We start from the raw sequence: 26,476 nt of genomic DNA on the forward strand, positions 1-26,476 counted from the left end.
GCCTATAGCTATTTTAAGGATTGTTCAAACAAAAAAGAAGACAAAAAGCAAGTCTCTTCTCTTCTAACTCTCACGAATCAATTATTTTGTTACGTTTCATGTAGCATTGTAATTAAGGGGCTTCTTATACCAGAACAGCTGTCTTTAATTGGAACATTTTGTATATTCACATCTAGTTATTATCATGACACGAACCTCAGTAATATGATCAGCTGAAAAAGGGGGTGGCCACCGTTCGTTGTGCGAAATTTACAAATTCACGACCGCATTAGCCAACTTATACGTCAAAAAAGTCGTGTACTCTATATTTTCAGTTTCAGTTCATATTCCAGACCTTTTCTCGGTTCATCTGCTCAACAGTAAATATAATGACTGATTATTGAATTTTCAACATTCATGACATATTTGCAACTGGATCTTAATGAATTTTTCTTTTACCAAAGTTGCAATCCTTTTTGAATTTTGATTTTTTTTATTTATCACCCGGAATCACCTTTTTAATGTACAAATAATCGGTAAAATCTTTAGTAAATATGACCTTGACCCTTGAACCTTGACTTCAGACCTTACAATCAAGAGGGATCTTTCTACAATCCTATATGACCGTTAGATATATGACCATATATGAAGTTAGGATGCAATCCTATATAATCATTTGAATTAGCATCGCGAAAAAAAATTCCTGCATAAATGTTGGGCAGTGTTTAGTAAGTATGACCTTTATCGTAGACGTTGTGATCTCAAAATCTTTTCCCAAATATATGGGATCATATATTTATAATATGTAAGGTTGAAATCCCATACAATGATTTTAAATAAACACCCTGAATAGCTTTCCTATAATTTTTATCTAATTTTGGGTAATATAACTTTCCTGCATAAATTTTGAGCTGAGACCTTGACCTTAGACGTTGTGACCTCAAGATCAATAGGGATTAATCACATTTGATATGGGATCATACATATAAGTATAAGGTTGCCATCCCATATAAAGATTTGAGAAAGGACCCGGAAACAACTTTTACCTAATTTTGGTTTATTTTGAGTGAATACGACGCCGATCTAAGCGTGGTGACCTGAAATTATGATATAAAGAGGGATCTTCCTCTCATTTCATATCAAACTATACATACATGTAATAGTGAGGTTGCAATCCGGTACTGAGTATTGATTTAGCATCCGAAAACCAAGAAGACTGACGGACGGATGTACGTTTCAAAAACTGTATACACTTTCTATGTTCTAGAATGTTATATAAACGGCAAATGCTTCAGTATCCTTTGGGAAGTTTATATAGATACTAGTAATCATCCAGTTTCACTTTAACACTTTGATAAATCTTGAAAAATGTCTCACTTCGAATTACATGTATGACGCCTTCGGGTGTGATAATTTCTCGTTGCATTGAAGACCTGTTGGTGACCTGCTGTTGTCTGCTCTATGGTCGGGTTGTTGTCTCTTGACACATTCCCCATTTCCATTCTCAATTTTATTATGAGAAATGTACCGGTAATGATATTTAACAATTTGCATATGAACATTCGTGGACTTTACAATATGCACGTGTCATATGTACTGTTGCATTCCTATGTGAAATGCACTTGATGTTTACTAGTGCATGCGACTGGGCTAATGCGTAAATAGCCGAAGAGGCATGTTTTTTCAAGTGCGATCTAGATCATTCAGCGTACAATATTGAGGACAATACAGAATTGTGCGAATGTTTAAAATATATGTAATGTATTTAACGTTTGAAAACTAGTGCTTATTCATTAAACATCTATACATTTAAAAAAAACACAGCTGTAATAATTGCAGATACATTTGTACACACACACTCTAATCAAACCATTAATTCTAATTGAAATGTATAAGAATGAAAAAATCTCATCAAAATATTTAATAATTATTCCCACGAGAGAGCAAAATAAATTAAGTTATGATCTAACGGACATTAACAATGCCGATTGCTGAAAACGTTTACTGAACGAATCGTTAAATCAAATATAGTATTTAATGCTTTGAATAATAATTAAATTTGCTTTCAAAACTTTGTAAAAATAAAACATCCGTTTAGCTTTGAAATTCCGCATTGAGGAGGAAAAGTATTGTCAATGAATATAATGACGATAACTTTTCAAGAGAATGTGACTACTAAAGTGTTTAACAATCTGAATAGTCATCGCTTAAAACTATTTAATGACAAATTTTTGATTGACAGTTATATTTGCTAATTCATTTTCAATACTACTTAAGCATGATATCTATATAATATATATCTCATATTCATATCATTTCATGAAAGTTAAAAATAGTTTCTGAGCAAGTCGAGCATTTAAGAATTTAACAAACTTCAAATTAAAAGCTGATTTTGATTGTACTATAATATGGACTTCTATATCGTATTGCTTGTGCTGCGAAAAAAGTTTAAATGAAGGTTTTCAATTGTGACATATTACATGTAATTTTTTTTTCGAATTCAGTCGATACATTATTTTTATATGTATTAACTTTGTAATGCGTAAAATGTATAATGTTGAGAAGGTGCCAGATCGTAACCCTTGGCTAGCGAAGATGATCTGTATAATTTAGGCGGAAACATAAAATTTTTGTTAGCTTTGTTAATATCATGTAATGTCTATGACTCTACATAATTGTTCATCCTTAAAGGTTTTATTTTCTATTTTTGAATAATACATAACCGACACTCTTTATGCAACGACATTTGATGTGACTTAATACGTAAAAACGGTATATGATACAGTTATAAACTAAAACGTTGGCTCGAATCATTTGAAATTTATGATTAGGTAAGTATAGCTAAATATAATAAATGTTATACAGTCATTGTACCTTCGTTTGTTTTAATTTTTGCCGTGTAATACTTATGTAATAGTGCAATTATACCCCTAATATACAAAAGGTCGAGAGACACATGTAAGAACAAATGATTTCATGACTTTATGAAATCAAAACTATTTGCAATTCAAGTTATGATTCATTTCATAATTGAACGTAAATTATCCACTGCATGTACTGCAAATACAGGAATTTACTTATATATTTACATTAACGTTGTGTAAAATAGTTAGAATGAACTACTCATGTAGAGCTATCAGAGGCGTATTTAGGGGGAGGGCAGGGGGCCCGCCCCCCCCTTTTTGGGAAAAAATTGGTTGCAAATATAGGGAATCACTGAAGCGTGACTGGAGCGGACACCCCCTTAGGCAGTCATTGGGCCCCCACTTATGAAAATTTCTAGATCCGCCAGTGGCTATATATAGTTTTCGTAAAAAGAATGATCACAAATAAGGATTAATGTCTTATCTTACCTATATTCTCAGCTTTTGACATGGTATTACTTATTTTGTATTGGAATAAAGGGTAAACTTCTACAAATACACTGATAGTAATGTCTAGGTTTCTGTGCTACTTTATAATGAAAAGGTGTAACGCGTTTGTCTGATAGTACATTTGTACCTAGCACTCTGCAACAGACTGACAAGCCATTAGTAAAAAGGCGTCTTTCTCTATCTTTAAATTGATTCTATAAACCGTTTATGACACCTAGCCCACGTTTCGGAAATGGCATGGGATTAGTGATCACTGTAATGCTAAGCATGCACAATTGTTCGCAGCCAGAAATTCAATAGAAGAATTGAAAATAACAGCTATAAATGTATCTTGGGATGCTAACATAGAGTAGGAAGCTTCCTTTACAACACAGCCTCACTCCGTTCTTTTAATTTTTTTAAGTATTATTCGGCTTAATGACTATTTAAAAGATTCAAGATTTATTCAACTATGATTGATAGGTACCGAGGAAACAAGTTTATTTTATGTCCTTCGAAATAAATGCATTTCTTATTAAACATTTTGACAAAGTATTTAAATGAGATTTTGTTTGTACACAATACAGTCATGATTGTTTTTCTATTTATTCCAGGACATTTTCCCTGTAGTTGTACCAGGTCAATAACATGATTACGGTCATCTGTATTATTACTGCAAACCGATTAAACGGGATCACATATGATTTGATTCATACAAACCCTTTGCTTTACGAGGTATTCTCATTATAGGTTGACACTTACAATCAGAGGTAAATACATATGGTTTTTCAAGTTCAAGTTATCTGCCATCTAAGAAGTAAAAAAACATATCTTACTTCATAAATAGCTGAGGTTATTCGGCAACACGTGTATCACTTACCAATGTGGATTGTTATTTATTTATTTTGGTATTTTAGCATTTACCTAAATACGAAACGTCTCAAAAGCAGCAATAATTCGGTGAATTTAAAAGATGAAATTTTGTGTGAGTAAAAAGGATAAAATAAATCTGAGGTAACCTTGTCTGAGGGTATTTCAACCTCATCTTAATATTTTCCAGCTCAGAACATTATAAAAAAAAACCAGGCATACACAATCATGACCAATCATTAATAAGTCAATCATGACCAATCATTAATAAGTAAAAATAAATAATTAAATAGGATGGTATAAGACCGAACCAATCGTAAACAGAAGATAAACTATCGCTGTGTTAACACAAAGACTCGATGTATTATGAGAAAACTCGAAAGAAACAAAATATATGAGAATGTCTAATTCCGTGGTGTGCTTTCGCAGAAAGACTTCCAATGTAATTGATTGAAACTTATTAGAAGAGTACAAAGGATCTTAAAGCTATGTCGATTAAAGGTATTTAAGACACTCAATGTGTGTACATGTAATCACTCTTGACAGTTATAACAAAATCCATCATGCATATTTGCTCATAACATGGATCTTGTTAATTTTGACAACCGACAAAGTTATAAAACATAATTAAGTAACAATCGAAGAAGCATTATCTGCAGAATTTTAAGTGTGTTATGACATGAATCATTTTGAGTTAAAGTACCCGTAATATATTTACGGATATTGATACAGTTTGACATTTAACAAGAAGCTAGACGCAACATAAAGGGACCACAAGTTTTATATTGAAAATTGTTAATAATGGAATAAAAATTAGCTATTACAGATTGTGGAGATCGACTAACGGCTAAAATCTACAACCGATATCGAACAAGCTAATGCGATGTTTTTTTTTCATAATCATTACTTTAAATTAGGACACAGCATTAACAAGTAGTGATGAATAATATGTATATTGTAGCTCTTAAAAGTTACAAATTGTAAGGACAAAAAAAGCTATGGCGTGGGTTTTTTGTTTTGCAATTTTTGTTCAATCCAATAGATTAAAATCGGAAAGTTGAAACCGACCGTAATTTATAAGCATTTTACAAAGTAAAAACTTACGTTACTGATTTTTTCTTCATTTTTTTATGATTATATATTCATACATCAATAACATAATCAACGCCAATCTGATGAAAATAGAGATATTGTCCACATTTTGCTTAAAAACATTTAGAGGCATAAATTTGATTAGCCTGGCCTCCTGAGCAGAGAGCAAAGATATCATTCACTACTGGAAATCATACTGTAATAAAGACAAATGCTGAAAGATTGCTGTTACGGTTGATCTGTGCAATGTTTTAGTATGAATTAAGTCATGGGACAAGTCTTTAGTGAATGCCACTATCTCTTATACTTTTGATAAAGTCATAGATGACCAGTTGAAACCCAAACTAAAGATTCGCGATCTACCAAAGCTTCCAAAATTATTACTTTTCTGACATTTTACCTACTTAATTATCATACCATACTGTAGAATTGTATATGCATAAAAGTTTATAACCACACGTTGCCAAGGAGGTAACAATCAGTCAACCAAAGAACATATTTAAAATATGTTTTATGCAAATTCCATCCACAAAAGGCAACAAAAAAACTAACAATACCAATGATAAAAAGCGTTGATACAACGGACAAGTCCAACTTTAGATTTATAAAAATACGGAGATGTATCATTGTCAGGCAATGAGGCAACTATTTTCCAAACTTACAGGGACTTAAAAAAAACTCATGTCACCGTTCGACCTTTACGTTGATCAAAACCCATCCGTGAGCTGTAAAAGGCCCTTTATAACAAAATGGCTAACAATATAGAAACAACTATGGATTATATATATTAATATTAGATGAAATATGCAATCATGATGACAGGCGGCAACCAATTAGAACCACTATAGGCATCTGACTTTAAACAGGAGCACAAAGAACATGGCTGTGCTAAGCATATTTGTGAGAGCTAACCAATAACTGTAAGTAGTATGACACTAAACATTTGCATAGGAACATATAGTTCGAAGGAGCTTTGCTCATTAGGTCGCTACTTAGTGCAAACGCAACTAACTGAGAATTTAGTCATGCCAACATTTTTGGCTGCTGTGTCAGCCTGTACGATACTAAAACGCTTTGTAAGTGCTTATAGGTTTGTTTCTATTCCTATAAATGGACGTTTGATAGACCCTATCAATTATCTATTTATAATAAATGATATATGCGAATATCTACAATATTCATACTTTTTAAATTTGATTAAATAAGAATAAAACAGATTGATATGTACGTAAATAATGTGTAATGACCAGCTAGATAATTTCAATGAGGTAATAAAAAGTCCATTTCTACAATTTATATTGCAAATAAATCGACTGGCGAACTGATTACTCTCCACTGAATGGCCTCAAACTATATACGTAATTCAATGACTTCCGTAGTGAAGAATAATGTAGTTAAAGTTGATAAGCTGTAAACATTTCACTTAATGTTTAATGCATCCTGGTACCTTTTCCGTGTCTTTCAAAGCGTATATTTTAAATTTGGATAACAAAACGTTTTGCAATAAAACTAGATCGCCTATAAAGTTTTAAAACCCTAACGGTTAATAAAGAGTTTATTGCACTGTACAAGGACAGTTATAGTAAAGTGTAAATGTTGCCAACTTTTGTATACTTCAGTGGTTTAAAATCTTCACTTTTACTTCCAATCTAAGCCGACGTGTACCTCCCTGGAGTCCGGATACCAGACTATATACATCTAGTTATCATACTATTTTAATATTTTACTAGTATATGTATTGTCCCGCTAGTCTACCTTTGGGTTAAAATCATTGAATAGAAAATGTCTATCTAAGCTTATTTCCATAACTTTCTTTAAACACAAAAAGCATAAACAAGACGTCACAAAAATAATGTGTTGAACTGATTCTCGTTCAGAACCATGAATGAATTCAATTCAGTTTTACAATTTGGAAACTATTTGATCGTATTAATTCAGTTATGCATAAAAGTCGGGGATGCCTAGCAGTCCTTGTGTGGCGTCAATTCTTACATTTTTTTGCACAAATAATTTAAACAGATACCAACTTCCTTCATATTCTAAATGATTAACTTTGATAAATTGATTCTTTTATCTTACATATTTGAAACTTTCAGATTGAATATTATTGAAACAAAGTAAATTAAATATATACGTACTTTTTATCTTATTTGCGGAAATATACACAAGTGTATTGTTTTAATAGATATTATATGAATTGTTTGAATCCATTTATTGATTTATCATTTGACATTAAAACAAAAACAGAAGTATAGCACTCAACCTGTTGATGCTTCGGTTGTGATGTCCCTATTCCCTATTTCAATCGCGGGATTTAGTTTCGTTTGGTGTAGACTAATGGTGTTACTGTCACGGGTGCCACATGTGGAGCAAGATCTACTTACCCTTCCGGAGCACCTGAGATCACCCCTAGTTTTTGTAGGGTTTTGTGTTAGTCTTTAGTTTTCTATGTTGTGTCTTGTGTACTATTATCTGTTTGTCTTTTTTCTTTTTTAGTCAGGCGTTGTCAGTTTATTTTCGATTTATTAGTTTGACTGTCCCTCTGGTATCTTTCGTCCCTCTTTTAAAAGAAGTGAAGAAATGACCATGTGTGTATACTTCAGTAACCCCCTGATTTGTTTTATATATTACATGTTCTTTCAGAAAAAAAATCATAAAGCACATATAACTTTTTTTTTCCAATAAATTCAGCATACACATCACAAATATAAAGGGTTTTTCGCAAATACCCCTCCATAACATGATAATCATTCTGTTCAATATTACTAGTAAAGATATTCGTATTTTTTGCTATACAATGTCGAGTTGACTTGATCACGCAGTCTTGTACTGGTACCTTGGTATTAAGTATTTTGATTAAGAATGCCTGCAATGTAAGTATACAGTAATCAACTTTGATTTCTGTAATCTATCGTTTTTGACGAATGTGTTTGTTTGAAGTACCAACTCAACACATTAATCAAACAACTTGTATGTCAATCAAATCTTCATGTACTCTAATAACTTCTTACTAATGAATTATAGATAGGTTTGGCCTTGCTTCAAAACATATCAAACCTTACACAAAACAGTAATATGACCGATAAGTCAAGACACACTCATGGTTTATAGCAAGAACAATGTCATAGCTAACATAATATCATTGGAACTTAATAGCAAAAAGCGAAATTTCAAAATGAACATTTATTAGGTCTTTCAGCTTCTTTGCTTGGAGCATCACGGATGAGTCTTTTGTAGACGAAACTCGTCTGACTTATAAAATTACAAGCCTGATTTTTTTTTATTAGTTTCTGTAATGGAAAACACAATGTGTTGAAAATACCAACACTTTTTGTAGACGTATACCGTAACCTCAAAAAATCTGTTGTATAGAATGATTGATTGATATTTAACGCCACTTTGACACTATCGTGCCATTTCATGGCGTATAGTTTGAATTGGTGAAGGTATCCAAATAACCCGGATGGAACCACTGACCTTCGATAGGAAAACTGACAATCCTATAGTCTGTTAAGATAGGAGTCGCGCACACGAACGTTCGAAGTCAGTAGATTTTTTAAATCATATCATATATTAATGATTTTGTACTTTAGGGAATTTTTAGTTGATTTTATATGTCTTTCTGAGTCTGTTGAATTGATATTATATTTTCATTTCAGATTCAGATTCGGGGACATACAATTGCTCGACATATTGTACATGTATTGACACCTGGCAGTCTATTGATGGGGGCCTTACGTTAACTTCGTACTATATATGTTTTGATTTTTTGGTGTCATTCGATTGATGCCTCATCGTATACAAGGAAATATAATATAGACCTGCATGTATGTAGAGGCCGTTTTGGTCATTGTGTTGCTGCTCTATTCCCCTAATCTCCTTCCAGTTATGCAGAAAACAAGCAATCAGAACAATGTTAACTGCCATCGGTGTTTACATGGACACATATTACCAGTATTTATTTTTATAAATATAGAGATAGATACCAAGTCATTAATTGTACATGCTTTTTCTGAAAGTAGTGATAAAAACATCATTTTTTTTTGGTATGATAAATATCAAATGCTGCTTTTCAGCGATCATTGTCTTGTCAATCATACGAAAAAAAGTTAATATATCGAGTTTAATTACTATGCAATAGGCAAAAACTGAAAAAAAATGTCAAAAGTTATTTATCTATTGTAAGTAACTGATTGATTTCTGGAGTATAATGTTCAAGCAATTGACAGTTGATGGATGATTACAACTTAGTATGAATTATTCCGTTTACACGTCATTACTGTACAAAACAAAGCTTATAGTTATGTCTTTAATTGTTTTCCAAGACAATGCAAAAGATAATAAGCCATGATGCAAAGTCAGATACCATGCAGTGCTTGTCGACAATGTAGACAGTTTCTACCGTCTGTTGGTTCAAACACAGCGTTGTATAAGTAACATTATCTTAATTCAATGATAAAAGCCTCACTGTTCTTTCTCTTCAAAGTAGATATTTTAGTAACCAGTGTTGACAAAGTAAAGTAATGGGATGCTGACATTTTGAAAATATGTCACTCGTGTATACAAATTGCTCAGTTAAAATATCCGTTTGAATTAAACCATAATGTACTATACTGAATTTCCTGTTTTAATAGAATCAGATACTTTTATTAGCTAGAATAAATTCGTGATATGTCGGAAATTAAATCTGATGTTCCACTGAGATTTGCTGTTATATCATGAGTGGTATAACATTGATGTTTTATTTATTCGAGACGATGCTTGAGTTGCAGTCACTATCAAGAGTTAAATGTTGTTTCAAATAGAGATCGCGTTTTGTGATAGTTATATGTATATGATGTAGAAAGGATGGAGCTGCAACTCGGTTAATTAATTCGTTATAATTACAATGTTAAGTTTGAAAGCACTAAGAAAATAAAACTCATCAAAGGTACAATGTACCATGCTCTTAATTTGTTACGTCATAGGCGTTACGTCTACATTTATATGACTTGTCAGTGGCGCTTGATGCAAAAGTTGAAAGGCCCAAATGAAACCAGTTATTGAAAAGCTTTTCCAGCCAAATATTTCCAAAAGATGTGTCAAATGCAGCTAATACCATCTATGTATGAGGAACGAACCTGAATTTAAACTTGGAAACACCAGACTCTTCTCATTATGGTGTAGTAACCGTGTTTGTAAATGTATTGTTTCAATCTAGTATAGCCTGAGTGAGCATTACTACAGTAGATGTGCCTATCTTTTTAAACGTTCAATAATAGATATACTCTACTTTCTTTAGCCATAAGTAAAGTAGTACAGAACGTGTGTGGAGTAAAGTTCACTTTAGCCATAAGTAAAGTAGTACAGTACGGGTGTGGAGTAAAGTAGTACAGTACGGGTGTGGAGTAAAGTTTACTTTTATGAAAAAGGTTATCACATTGGTCTTGAAATTTTATGTTAAAAAAAATCAAACTCCGAAGTAGTTTCGAGATTAAAGGTTGACCTATGCTTACTATTTACGTTATATCGTCTTTTTTTATCATTCATGTAAATTCATTTTAAGAATTGTGAAAAAGTAAGAAAAGGCGCGTGTCTGCGACACAAATACATAGATCTATGCATATAAAATGCATGACTGTGTTTCCTCCAAATCATGCTACTAGATACCTGTTTACGGAGCCTATCAGATAAACACAGTATCGCTAAAAAAATATCCCTTTTTATACTTGTAAAGATAAAACCTTGCACGAAGAATTGACCAAGCAGTGTCCATCGTAATATTAGTATTCTATTGACAAAAATGACCTCTGAAATCAGCGAAGACGTTATAATTTGAAATCTGCAGTATCTATTTCTATATATATATAGGTATACATCAGTCTGAATCAATACATGTATCTCTCATTCTGTTAATGAATAAGGACATAGTGTTGTCGTCAATGCAGTAATTATCAGCTCAACACATTTAAGAATGTTCTTGTGATCTGCATGTTTGAAAGACATATTTACATACATTGTATTATAGATCAAAAGGTAGTTATAAGTGTGTTGATAAGTAGAAATGTCAGCTTTTTTGTGTCTACGGCTGAGTTGAAGCTTCATGGTAGTCAACAACGAGTGCATGATTTCAATGAGATACCCTTGTCACCAAATATAGCGCAAACTAGACTAAAGAGGTTCCTCAGGATAGAATTGAAAATTGAATAATTTTTTATGTCGAACTGAAAGCCAGTTATTTAAGTACAGCTCTTTGTAAGAACCAGGCAGCGTGCGATACATGAATGTTTCAGATTTTTTCTATAATTGGTCTAGTAGAAGCAATAAATGAAAAATGCTCAAAAAATAATTTTGAGTGGGAAAATATGAGTGGTTGCCATGGTAACGGACACACAAGTTTTTGGTTGTTAAGCAAGGAAAAATCTTTCAAAAATCAGCTAAATCACCACAATTCAGAGCCTGATTATAAATCAAATCGTGCATTTTTCATTAATTTTCATATGTAGCATTGATAGAACTTGGTTTAAGCTTCATTTTGGTGAAGATTGCATGTCAACCAAATTTGTAACTTTTTTGTAAAATTTTGTGAAAAAATGCATATTTTCAACTTTTCTGAAAATGGGATTTTTGCTGAATTACCACATTTTCTCTGGTGTTTTTTTAGAAAAGTGCAAATGTGTACAGAATAGTTAGCACTGTAGTTATGAAGTTTGAATACTACTTTAACAAATTTAATAGAAAAATGTGTGGGATTTTTTTTAGTTTTATCACCATAGCAACCGATTTTTTCCTTGGAAACGGAGTTTTCATTTGCAGAATATTGCAGTTTAAGAGCTTAAATGTCCTGAATTTTTCATAACCGATAAGAAAAATACATAAAATCTAATGCAAACTTTAAATTACAAGTGTTGTTGACTTCAATTGTTACCACGGAAACACATATTATCCATAGCAACATCCACTCTGAAATTGCATAAATAGAAACTTATGTAATAAATACATATTAAATAGAGGGTGTTTATTTTCAAATTGGAATATGACTGCTTTGCTTCACTTACAGTCTATTCTGTTTATTTCATAAGGTTCAACAAATGTAATATATAATGTAATGTTATGGTTGGAAGGTTAGAAAAGGGGTGGGGTGGGGTGGGGTGGTAGGTTTATTTTTTAAAGATATACATGTAGATTCTTGAAAAGATTATGTTTGGTCGGAGAGCCTGATTATAAATAGAATCATTTTTTTTTCAGAAATTTTATATATACAAGATCGATTATCTATAACTTGGGTTTTGCTTCAGAGGTTAGTTAAGGTATATTGCAGTTCGCTTGTCAGGGTTTTTGATTTTTGTCAGATTTTCGGAAACCTCAGGTTTTATTCATTTGAATACCAAAAAAAAAAAAGGGATTGACCCCCATTTATCTTTTTATAAATATTTTACATGTATAATGATATTAAGCAATCTGTAAAAGTCTTATTAAATTCAAATTATTCTTTGATAGTTTTGAGAATGTAAACTTGTCAATGAAATAGCTACGAAAAGTCAAGAGAATATTTTCCAGCCAAAATTTCAATGGCTAATATCTCGAAATCAAGCACATTGATCTCTACATTTTTTTACTCTTTTGATTCCTTTAATCATCCCCTATCGATATTCACTTATATTTAAATTGAAAGATCCAAAATAATGTCATACAATTGTGAAACTCCAAGTCAAATGGACAAAGGAGTAGGTCCGGTAAGGACCGATTTTGGCCTCAAATTTCAGGTTCATCTTTTTTTAAAAAGCTAATGATAATAAGAACCGAAACAGTTGGAGAGCTATATGAGAAAGGTTTATGAAATAGAATTTCGTAATTTCATGAAGCTGCAAATCCCTATGCAAATTCAGATTTTCTTTCTTTCCAAACCACGCCTATAGAACGAAATATATGTCTTTATAATGCGACAAATGAACTTTATATGTCAGAAACATCTACTGAAAGGGTTAATTAACTTCAGACTATTGAAAAACATAGACCAGGTGCTCGTGGAACTTGTTGCTACAGATATGTTATTAAAAAGCTGCAGACTATGTTACTACTGTAGTGTTACCAGTGCACGTTTTTTCTACTTATTGAAGGTGGTAAATGTATGATTGACTTTGCTGTCAAAACAACATGGCATTACCGGTTTTTGTCAATAATCCTTCCGGAATGTTTCTTTATTTATTGATAATTCCGAGAACATTGCAAATAGAACAATCTGTACATACTAATCGAGAATCGTTACTTATCATGTCATCCTAAGTGAAATTTTAATACTTTTTAATAGAAACTTCATCCAGAAAACATGTTTCAGATCAATACACATAGAATAAAAACAAGAAAGTTCAAACAGAGTGCCGTATGTATTATTTAAGAACAAAACGGCTTTATTTTGAATATCAAATAACATTGTGCATAATATTTTATGATTTTATTATACAAAATCTTCAGAAAACAACCAACCAGCAAATTTAAAATAGAAATCTTTGATAACGAAATGACGATGCAAAACAAACAGGAAAACGTATACAATATTTATAACGTTTTAAATATAAATATGTATTTGCAACGATTCATTTATTTTTAAGTGTTTTGTGTTTTATGATCCGTAATATCATTTTAAAATACTTCATTTCTGTATTCTTATTTGCTATGTCATTTATCTTTATACTTATTGCCTATTATTCTGTATTCTTTATATTTTTAAATCTCCCTTTTCTCAATTCCTCATATCTTTGTCCCATTTTTCTTTATTCTTTATATGTTTTCTCAATATTCTCTATTCGATGAACCCCCATCTATATCCTCTTATTTTTTTACATGTAGGTCGTGTGTGGCACCGTTAAAGTCCACAATTCCTCTAAAGTCCACAACACCGCTAAAGTCCACAACAAATTTCCGCTAAAGTCCACAACGCCGCTAAAGTCCACAAACTTTCCGCTAAAGTCCACAAAATTACCTCCGCTAAAGTCCACAAGAAAACGCCGTTAAAGTCCACAATAACAAGTTCCGCTAAAGTCCACAAAAAAGCACCGTTAAAGTCCACACCAATTTTTTTAATGTTAAAAACATATTATTCGTTATTTTTATCCCGTTAGTACAATACAAAGCATTGGCCTTTCTTCTCGGTAGTATTTTTTTTATCAGTTTGATACATGAAAAAAGTACAGTATCGGTATATGATTTTGTTCTATCAATTTTGATCTTGATGGCCAATTTGGACATCATTTCTAAAAAGTTTGTAAATTCGTTATTTATTATATATTACTGCATTCAACAAGTATTTTTTTTCTCTTATTCTTTGCATATAATCACTTTTTGACATAATTAATGTACAAAGCAAATGTGCCTCCTAATCTATAACATTTGAACGGCATGCAACAATCTTGATTATATCATTAAACAAAAAAAATACTAAGTTTATGAATTCCCAAAGGTCTCCTGTCGCAAAACTTTTAACCAACGTTTAACGTTATTAATTTCTGTTATGATTTTCAGAACGGAAAAATGAAGCCAGTATGATAAATTCCAAATAAAAAAGAAAATATTCTATGCTTTAAGGATGTACTTAGGTGAGGTTAGGTGAAAATTAATAAATTAAGAAGTTAAAATTGATACTATAAGCTGGTAGAGCATCAATTAAGGATAACAATAAGCTAAAATATTGATAGGTCATGGACCTCTTTTTCTAGATATTTGAGATTTAAAATATGGCGAGAAAAGGCTGACTCGGACTTTTACCTTATATTTGCATTGGTATTATTAGGTCTCAAAACAAAAGAAAGAAAATTAAGAATATTTTAAAATTTTGGTAAATGACCTTTCATGAGCTATTAAGTCTTATATGAAAAAATAAATTGGTGTTATGGGGCAAATATTTTACATTGTATTGTATGGAAAAACACCAAGGAGTCCGAACATTTGACGCAAATTCCAAAACCTCACCTAAGTACATCCTTAAGTTATATTTTTATCGATTAGTAGCAGATATCGATGCGTTGAATGGGTTTCTACCAAAATGTCACAACAAAACCTGATTTGATCGATATAGGAAGATGTGGTATGAGTCACAGTGCCAATAAGACAACTCTCTATCCTAGTTAAAATTTATAAAAGACCATTATAGGTAAAAGGTACGGCCTTCAACACGGAACCTTGGCTCACACGGAACAGCCAGCTATAAAAGTCCCCAACAATTACAAGTGTAAAACCATTCAAAAGGAAAAACCAATGCCCATAAATGGGGCTTAAGAAAATATACATACACTAGTTGTTTATCTTGGTAAAGTGTTTTAATCACATGTAAAATTACTCACAAGATTAATTTCTATAAACCACAAAACACTAAATCTGTTCTACAGTATTAAACCAATAAAATTGTATTGAAAAGAACAGAAACATTCTTTGATATTATATAATTCGTAAAAGTTTCAGCTTAAAACTTCATACTAGTCTTCCATTTAGCCTTTTCAAAATACTAAAAAAAGTATCTTTAAAAGAGAATAAAGAAACGAAATTAACTCTGAAAGCGATACCGTGAACTTTGATGTGACGTACATTTTATCAATCAATATGACTATAGGATAGTTCAACAATTGTTGGTGTTCGGGCTCAATGCAAGATGAACGTTCCTATCGCCTTTATTCTATATCCACATCCTGTCTTTATCCTATATCCACACCCTCCAATGCTCATAGTACGGGGCGCCGAATGGGACTCTTGTGGTTTTGTACAAAATTCAATTCTGTCATAACAAAATCATTTTTGTCTTACAAAACTATGTGCTACAGACTTGTTTTGTGAGAACTTCAATTTTGTGATGACAAAATTCATTTGTGTAGACAAAATTCATTTTTGTCATGACAAAATTCATATTTGTCATGACAAAAGTCAATTTTGTCTAAAAGGTAAATATAAGATATTTGCATATAAGATATTTGCATACAAAATTGACTTTTGTTACCTGATATGGAAATTAAATCACAAAAGTCAATTGTGTGAGGTAAGATTCAATTTTGTGAGACAAAATTGACTTTTGTGAGACAAAATTAACTTTTGTGAGACAAAATTGACTTTTGTGAGACAAAATTGACTTTTGTGAGACAAAATTCAATTTTGTGAGTCAAAATTCAATTTTGTCAATTTTGTTGAGACAAAAGTCAATTTTGTTAATTTTGTTGAGACAAAAGTCAATTCTGTCAATTTTGTTGAGACAAAAGTCAATTTGGTTAATTTTGTTGAGACAAAAGTCAATTTTGTTAATTTTGTTGAGACAAAAGTCAATTTTATCAATTTTGTTGAGACAAAAGTCAATTTTGTGATGACAAAATTCATTTTTGTGACGACAAAATTGACTTTCGTGAGACAAAATTGACTTTCGTGAGACAAAAATCAATTTTGTTGAGACAAAATTCAATTTTGTCAATTTTGTTGAGACAAAAGTCAATTTTGTCTCACAAAAGTCAATTTTGTCAATTTTGTTGAGACAAAAGTCAATTTTGTCAATTTTGTTGAGACAAAAGTCAATTTTGTCAATTTTGTTGAGACAAAATTCAATTTTGTCAATTTTGTTGAGACAAAAGTCAATTTTGTCAATTTTGTTGAGACAAAATTCATTTTTGTCAATTTTGTGTAACAAAAGTCGATTTTGTATGCAAATTAGTTCACAGAAACCAAACTAAACTAATTTGAATACAAAATTGACTTTTGTCGCCCAATTTTCAAATTAGGTAACAAAATTCAAGTCTGTGTAACAAAAATGAATTTTGTCATGACAAAAGTGACTTTTGTCCGCTGATAGATAATTTTGTATGACAAAATTTTAAATTTGTAGTATGATACAAATTTTGTTAAACTGAACTTATTTTTGTTGAACAAAAGTCACTTTTGTCCGTACAAAATTGAATTTTGAGTACAAAACCACAAGAGTCCTATTCGGCGCCCCGTACATAGACACTTATTTTTATTAGTTCTGGATTTCTCAACACACAAATACGTCGGCAAGTCTTTTTTTAATTATGGCACCCTCTACTTTGGAATTTTCAAAATGGCTGCCGCTCACCTGGCAATGGGGGAAGGGTGCCATCCGTTATTGCTAGCAATTACAAATCTAGTTGGTCATACTTTTCTTCGGTTAGTTTTGTTTTTCATTATTGGTGTAAATCAAATTTTTGGATAAGATATAAACTTTGTGTTATATCATCAGAAATTGAGAATTAACGCTTCAAAATAGATAAATTACCAAATAAACAAATAAACCTATGAGAGGTCTGCTTCTGTTGGTACTAATTTTGATTAAAATCTTACATGAAATAGTTCCTAAATATTTGTTATGAAAAATATCCGTAGATTTCATGATATATATAACAACTAATTATAGGTGACAAATACTTTTGACCATTTTACTTTACTGGCTTATCGGTTTTTGAAGTACAACGTTCCTAAATGTTCTAAAAACTTATCTTCCAAAATATACATGTATGTACTTCCATAACTTCAACTGCAATTTGAGCATTTGAACTTAATTTCATACTAAAAAATGTAGCGTCACTTTTTAGCTCACCTGGCCCCAAGGGCCAAGTGAGCTTTTCTCATGACTTTGCGTTCGGCGTCGTCCTGCGTCGTCGTCGTCGTCGTTAACTTTTACAAAAATCTTCTCCTCTGAAATTACTTAAACAAAGTGTAACTATAAACTTATCCACAATCATCATAAGAGTACATGTATATAGTTTTAAAAATGTGTCCGGTGACCCTGCCCGCGAACGAAGATGGCAGACATAGCTAAAAATAGTACATAGGGTAAAATCAGTTTTTGGTTTATATCTCTGAAACTGAAGCATTTAGAGCAAATCTGACGGTGGCAAACATGTTCATCAGATTTAGATATATCTGCCCTGAAATTTTCAGACAACCAGTTGTTGGGTTGCTGTCCCTGAGTTCTTTGCTATTATCTTAGATATTATTATAGTCTCTAATGATATCTTATACTATAAATTATGATGTTAACCTTATTTTACATGATTTCCAAAGGATCAGTAAATACAGGTGAGCGACACAGGCTCTTTATAGACTCTAGTTTATTTGGTTAAAGTTTTTATTTCATTTTCTGACTCTTGATAAATTTGACAAATGCACATGTATGGTCGACCTCATACTAAACCATACGAGTATACTCATACGGTACTAGTATACGTTCAGGTATACTTATATGGTCCACATTGTACGCGTAAGGGTTCAAATCAGATATACTCATATTTTCTGGAACATATATATATATATACGTGTAGCATTGTTGAAAAACTTATACTTGTACTCATCATGGATAATACACAATACAGAACCACATCCGCGTATAATTTATTCAATTCATCTTTCATTCTGAAACAAATTCATTTTCCTTTTTGAAAACAAAACAAACAGTTGTTTATATTAATGTCTGTGTCATTTTGGTCTCTTGTGGACAGTTGTCTCATTGGCAATCATACCATATCTTCTTTTTTTATATATGCAAACCAAAGAGTGATGGAAATCTGCTGAGCACCACAAAATGCATGAATGTGTGGTATTCTTTATCATTATTTTGATTTCAAAAAAGAACATGATGGATCCAAGTCTTTTTTTGAGATTTACGGACCGTTTTGGCTGCTGTGGAACCTAACAGACACTGAATGAAAATCTTACTTATGTTTTATAGATATTGCAAAGGAAATTTAAATATCAAATATAGGCTCCAAATTTTGTCTCCAGCATATATACGTAAAGAGAACGCTATGTTGGAGTTTCTTGTGGATGAACAAATATTTACTAAAGAATAAAAAGAGTATAATTATAGTTAGATAACTTTTCAGAAATGTTGTCTGTTTGATTGATAGAAAATTGCATAAAAATCGATAAAGCAAATACTATAATTTTTTCATTCATCAATTAAAATAGAATTTATGCTGACAAGAAATACTTTCTAAAGTCCATGCTTTTAATAAGATCTATAATATAGGGTGTAAAAAACAGAAAATTGTCTTTTGATAATGAAAAAAAAATGTTTGGACTTTAACGGTGCTTTTTTGTGGACTTTAGCGGAACTTGTTGTTGTGGACTTTAACGGTGTTTTCTTGTGGACTTTAGCGGAGGTCATTTTGTGGACTTTAGCGGAAATTTTGTGGACTTTAGCGGCGTTGTGGACTTTAGCGGAAAATTGTTGTGGACTTTAGCGGTGTTGTGGACTTTAGAGGAATTGTGGACTTTAACGGTGCCACAGTCGTGTAAAAGAACAAATAACAACAATACCTACACAAAAAAAGCGACTTAATATTCGGTACGGTTAGGTGGCTATATAACAGTCTGATGAACAACTGATATTTGAATTAATATGTTTGTCAAGGATTACATCAAGATTTAATCATTACTATGAGTGCAATTCCACCTAACTTTTATTCTGCACATTAACCCACTCCCCTACTTTATTGCACTTCTAACGAATTTTGCCTTCTATTTTCAGTTATTCTAGAACTCCGACACATGCGTGTATACTCAAATATTTTATGTTTTGCTGTATATGTCGGTAGGTTTTGTTAGTTTTGTTAAGGAAATGGACTTGTTGCCTCATTTGTGACATACCTTTTAGTGTCGACAAAAAGATCGGATGAAAAGTGACACTATATATTAGCAAAAAATACTGCAAATAGTATGAAAATATATAACAGAAAAAATGATGCAAGGTTTTGCTATTAAAAGCTTTTTCCATGTACGGAGTATACTAAACAAAAAATCTCTAAAGAGTGAAGCTAACGCAAGTATTTGAATGATCTCTTTCATACTTAAAGCAACGACGTGTACAATATGTAGAATACTTCGTGTTGATACATTTTGAATACGTTCATACTTTGGAGGTCTGCAGGGCAAATCGCTTATTTCGATTTTTACTTGTAATTTTTTAGTTGCACTGTCTTGGTCCTGTTTGTGGTTTTCTGTATTGATTATACGTTACATTCAAGACTTTGTAACGGAATTTGACGAGACTGTCATCAAAGTGAGAGGGTTATCGCTATAAAACTAGGTTTAATCCACCATTTTCTACATTTGAAAATGCCTGTACCAAGTCAAGAATATGACAGTTCTTGTCCATTCGTTTCTGATGCGTTTTGGTATTTGGTTTTGCCATGTGATTATGGAATTTCGGAATTGATTTTCCTCTAAGTTCAGTATTTTTGTGATTTTACTTTTTGTATATTCATATCCTAATTTATGACGATAGACACGTTATCGAAATATAAAAAATGGCGATAACCCATCTTTACTGATTTGACAACAGTTAAGCTTTCAATATGTTTATGTGCATTAATAAGATTAATACATCTTGCTTCTTTTCAATACTCTGCTACTCATTATTTTTGGTATATTAAAAAGATTAATATATCTTATATCTTTTTCAATAGTCTACCACACGTTACAAATGAAAGGATTCAACAAATGTAATATGCTGACTATAATCTTGCTAATGGTAATATATTACATTATACGTTTAGTATCGGCTATATTGGTTTCTTAAGATGAGTGAAAATAAATCTAACAGATGGGAGATATCAAATGATTTTAAGTATCAATAATTATGACAGATGCATTGATAAAATATGGACGTCAATAAATATAATTACTTTACAAGAAGATTATTTAAAATATGGAAAGGATAAATATGTCAAAAGAATTAATTTACCATGACAACAATTCATATTTGTCGACAGCACATCCGTAAATACATTTTGTAATTAAAATACGCTTTCAAGGTTTGTAATACCGTTTCGGTTTGTTTATAATAATGTGTTCTTGTATTGCTTAAGTTTGAATATTGTCAATCCATGCTGTTAAAATTTAGATCCTGCAAACCTTATAGCGTACAATTAGATCTAGAAATAATATTTATAAACTAACAAGACTCTGATTGAAGACATACTTTTACAAAAAAATGTACGATTAAAATGTCACGGTCACCAAAAGATGTCGAGTTCGAACGGAATCCCATTTAAGAAAAACAGAAGGTCTCCATGGTAATTTATATTTGACAAAACAAATCATTTTTGATACTAATGCGAAATAAATGATTATGAGAAATGCGTAAATCGTCATATTGTCATTTTCCCATATTTTCAAGGGACATAACTCTGGAATTATAAAGTTCTTTTGAATATCTTAAAATAAGTCGACCTAAATTTGGTGGCTCAGGAGGACTAGCACTATATTACAAACTTGTATTGAAGCAAAGACAAACTATTGGGTAGCAATCTGGAACTACATGTACATGTATGTCATGTCTTATATCTTATTTTTGGAACATCGAACCCGTAATGTATGAAACACACCCTGTGTTGTGTTATTTTTATGTTAATAAAAGTAGACCTCGATTTGGCTATATTTATGATACAGTAAAACGGCAAACGTAATATGTGTTCAATGTGTATTTGATCTGCATGTGTTAAGTGGGTCCTACCAATTTCGAAATAGTTTGTTAAAACATACTCAATTTATTGAGCAGAATTCTAAAATAGTTACTAGTCTCCTTATTATATTAAGGGGCAATTTCTTGAATTGACAATTATGAATGGTTATGAATTAACTGAATCTGTGTTATCAGGATGTTCCAATCATTCTGGTAAGATTTGAAGGATTTGAGCAAATATTCTTATATTTTAAGCAAATACTACCATTTTAATAGTATTTATAAGCAGTATTGTGTTTTTACAACAAATGTGTCAATGTTGGACCTTGTCAGTACACAGATAGTAGTTCTCATCACTGTGTTTCGATCTTTGATTGAATCTGGTGAAGCAGACTTGCTTTCAATAACAGAAATCCATCAGCCTATGTCGCAGATTGTTATAGGACTTCGCTTACTTCTTGTTGAACTTCAACTTAAAATCGAACATTATGCATTCATCTCGGTTTTGTTTTAAAAAATATATGAGTATATTAAACATGGTGTCAAATAAATTCGCATTTGTACAAATTTTACTTCATTTATATACAAGGAAATATCTCCAAATCATCGCATCTGCAAACACCATTCCACTTACATTTTTTAAAAGCAGAATTGCATTGTTGGATACATATCTGATATGATATAAAATACTCATTTGATTATCGAATTCTTGAACTTTAGTATAGTTGCACCACGTTTTTTTTTTTTTGTCCTTAAAATCAGCTAAATACTTGCGGAGCTACATTGTAGCCATTTAAGCTTAGAATTCCGTTTTTATCTTAGTTTTATTGACTATAATCGTAGTCGTGATTCATTTGTCCGTAGGCAAATTTGAGTCATGATGTTTCATTCCATTGCTTAGTTTTTTTCAGACGACAAAAGCCCTTTTGAAAATTGAAAGGCGAACGCATAGTGGAAGGAATCAATAGGTTACACTGGATCTGACATACAGGCGATAAAACAGTTAACTTTTCCCATAAATTCCACTTATCGTCTTTTTATTTGTTTTGTATATGTATTATTGACTTTAATGCATGTTTTCTTGTCAATTCAGTCACGTAATTCATTATTTCTATATACATATATTTTTATCTGCAAAACATTTGATTATCTTACTAACATTTCGCGTGTGAAATTAAACTTATGCTTAATATTATCAAAAATAAAGACAAGGGAGATAATTTGTATCTAAGTTTTTGTCCAGAAACTCATAAAACCTTCATATTTTTTTTTTGTAATCTTCATGATCTTGGTTAATTTAAAAAAGTTTTGTGTCAAGGGAAAGGAAACTTTGAAACTATTTACACCTCGGGTGTCATGTATACACTGACATAAAACAATCCCTTCTTATCCAGTAAAAATCCAGTTGTCAGACACGCCCTGAATCTCGGGCAACTGTGCAATCATTATTATTCCTTAGTATTCGTGTATTGCTTATTTCTGTTTGCCCTGAACATATATGAAAAAACTTGCCACTGGACGCAAAGATTTTGACCTTTACCCTCTATGTTATTCGAAATTTAATTCAAATGAGGAACACACACTGCCTCACGTTTATTTATCAAATGTCTTTGTACATAAAAAAAACTATGATCCCAATTTACGATCTCTGCACGTAATAATGCAGCAAATAATGTACAAACCTCCAGAAACGCATACTTTGGAAATCGTTGAGTGTTTGATATTTATTAAGTATGACATTCAGTTTCTGTCACATGTTTAACATTTTTTGCGTGTTCTGTATAACCTACTTCTCAAATCAAAGAATTATTTCTTTCGCGTAGTATATAATTAAATAAACAACTGCTTTGTACACTCTTATTAAATTATTTCAAATAAATTACACGGCAGTTGTTAAGTCGTTTAGAATGATGTAACTGGATTAACATTTTCAAATCAAAGCGATTGCCAATTAAGACGATGCATTCCGCATTTTCTTCACCTACAAAATCTTTACAAAAATAACATGATTATCTCGAATGCTTTATGGCTCTGTTTATCGTAAGTTGGTGCAAGCATGCATTTCGCGATGCGGTTGTTTCCGTATAACAAGACTGTGCCTATAATAGCGTTCAGTACAGATACATTGTCTTGTATACCACTTATACTTAAGCAATGTTCAGATAACCCAGTACAACTATAATAACTGTTATTATATATAAGATATACATGTAGATAAAAGATAAACTCAACGCACTATAATAATAAAGGTATAAATATGTAATAAAAGTAATCCAAAATGAAATAAAAGTTCAAAGTTAAAATAAGTTTCGTAAATAAATTTACTTAAAAAACATAATCAAATACTTTTGATGAAATTTTTTTCATTGGTGAATTTACACATTGCTTGTATAATACCCTTTTCTGGCAAGTTACAATGATTTTTAAAGTATTTAACCCTAGGGAAGCAAACTTTATATTCAATCATTTGGTACATATAAACTCTCTATGTATTTATTTATTCCTTTTAATAATATTTTCACAACCTTTTTTCAATGCAGTGTATAGATCAGTACATAATTTCTATTCATAAAATAAATGTTATTTTCAGAAACTTACCTTTCATAAGGTGAAGTAATAAAACTATTCCCAAACGAACATAAATGTTTTTATGAATTATAACTCCTATTTCCATGTCGTTGGTTAAATCCATCGAAAGAATTTTTTGTCGCCATATGACAACATTGATTAACACTTTATAAGATCAAACGCAACAAAAGTAAAATTAGTAGATAGTCATATTCATCAAAACTAATGACACATAAGCATCCTTGTCACTATACGTCACACATCTACTGAGAAAAATTACAGGGACACTTTATAGTCATAGAACTTCATTGATTAATTTAAATCCTTGCTTCATGGTGCGATGGACTTCACGTTTTTATATTAAAACTTCATAGCTTATAAATTAATGATGACTCATTTTTGACTTGTCGATGAATCTGCAAATTAAAAGAATAAAAGCATTAATTAGCAAATATGAAGTTATCAGGAACGATCGGATATTTTCTCCTTATTTGCATATCAGAATAGGCTATTGTTACAATGAATCATATTGAAACATAGCATTGTTGAGTCAACGAACCATTGTCCAACACATGTCAGCTGGAATCATAATTAAACAATAGTTATTTGGTTATGAACAATTTTGATCAATTGGTTGAAATTAATATTGATAACTGATAGACAATACCTTGCTGTTCTTTACAAATCTCGATACTATTGCTATATCAAATATTTATTTCCGGAAATTACAGGACCACAATCCTTTTCATTAGCGAGCCTTTCACTAGACAGTTCGCTACTGATTTTACTTTCTATCATACGGATAATTCTATATCCGAATCTACGTTTCATCGTCAGCCTCAATTCATGTCAATACTTGATTAATATAAAATATATTACATACCATAACTATAAAGTCACCGTGGCTTGTAAATATAAAAAAAAATGTGGTATGGTTGACAATGAGACAACTCTCCACAAGAGACCAAATGACACAGAAATTAACAACTATAGGTCACCGTACGGCCTTCAACAATGAGCAAAGCCCATACCACATAGTCAGATATAAAAAGCACCGAAATGACAATATAAAACAATTCAAACGAGAAAACTAATGGCCTAATCTATGTACAAAACTCTGTTTTCGCGATTATGTTTGAATAGAATGAAATTCAAAACAGTGTGGCTGTGGCCATTGATTGACACATTAAATTCATCCATTGACTCGGACAATTTACGTGAACGTTTGTCTGTAACGACCACTGTTCACGACGTACCTACGATAGACATTTAAACTGTGGGGTCACCAAAGGTTTCTTAACGCCTTTAATTATAAAATAATTCGAAAAATTAATCAGGAATAACCTTTATGTTTTGATTTATATAATTGATATAAATCAAAACATCGTGTTATTTCTGATTAATTTTTCGAATTACTTTATTTAGGTGTTGAGAACCTTTGGTGATCCCATAGTTTAAGTGTCTTTAAAAGTACATAGTGAGCAGTGGTCGTTACATACAAACGTTCACATAAATTGTCCCAGTCAATGGATGAATTTAATGTGTCAATCAATGGCCACAGCCACACTGTTTTGAATTTCATTCTATGACATTGTATACGTTTAATACAATCTGCCTTAAAAACCACCTGAGTGTATTAAAAAAATCCTTGGTTATACGACCATTTATTTCAGATCTCTCTGTACAGTGAGGTGCATATAAATTGAACTTTTCAAAAGAACACTTATAAAAAGCAATTTTTACTGTATCATACATTTTTACTAATACAGTTATTAATGTAGTTTATGAGGAATGACTTTGCATTTGTACTATTGCTGTGAAACATATCTTTTTAAAACTGCCAATGTTAGGTTAAGTGACCTTTTTAATATATTCAAATTTTATGTTTGAGTAAAATCGCGTCATCAAAAAAACAATACAATTCAAACGTTTTGATGGTCACATAAACACTCATATAACCCCGAGTGTAGTAAAATACTCTCATTTAGTATGTTTCCGTTTTTGTAATAGGCAAACATTTTTAAATCATACGGCTTTAACAACACGTTTCTCTGTTTCTATCGAAAGTAATACATAAATATTTGTGTTGTGCAATGTTTATTACTTATATTTGTGCATACTATAATAAATGATTGTTTGTTTATTAGTACGAAAACGCTGTTAAAGTACTTCATGTTCTTTA

At 31.4% G+C, this 26,476-nt stretch overlaps 1 protein-coding gene across 5 annotated transcripts in view; it reads right to left on the reverse strand.

The window, feature by feature from the left end:
* The window catches only part of LOC139520236 (roundabout homolog 2-like), a 74,423-nt gene that overhangs the window by 13,077 nt on the left and 34,870 nt on the right, over positions 1–26,476 (reverse strand). For 4 of the 5 annotated variants that reach the window (XM_071312719.1, XM_071312721.1, XM_071312720.1 and 1 more), the window contains exon 2: positions 24,325–24,710. In XM_071312719.1, the coding sequence (XP_071168820.1) occupies positions 24,325–24,418 (94 nt within the window). In that variant the 5' untranslated portion in view covers positions 24,419–24,710. Of the gene's footprint in view, positions 1–24,324; positions 24,711–24,961; positions 25,153–26,476 lie in introns of those variants that run through there. The other variant, XM_071312722.1, reaches the window with a different exon arrangement.

The sequence above is a fragment of the Mytilus edulis genome, chromosome 4 (genome assembly GCF_963676685.1).
Source record: "Mytilus edulis chromosome 4, xbMytEdul2.2, whole genome shotgun sequence".
NCBI lineage: Eukaryota > Metazoa > Mollusca > Bivalvia > Mytilida > Mytilidae > Mytilus > Mytilus edulis.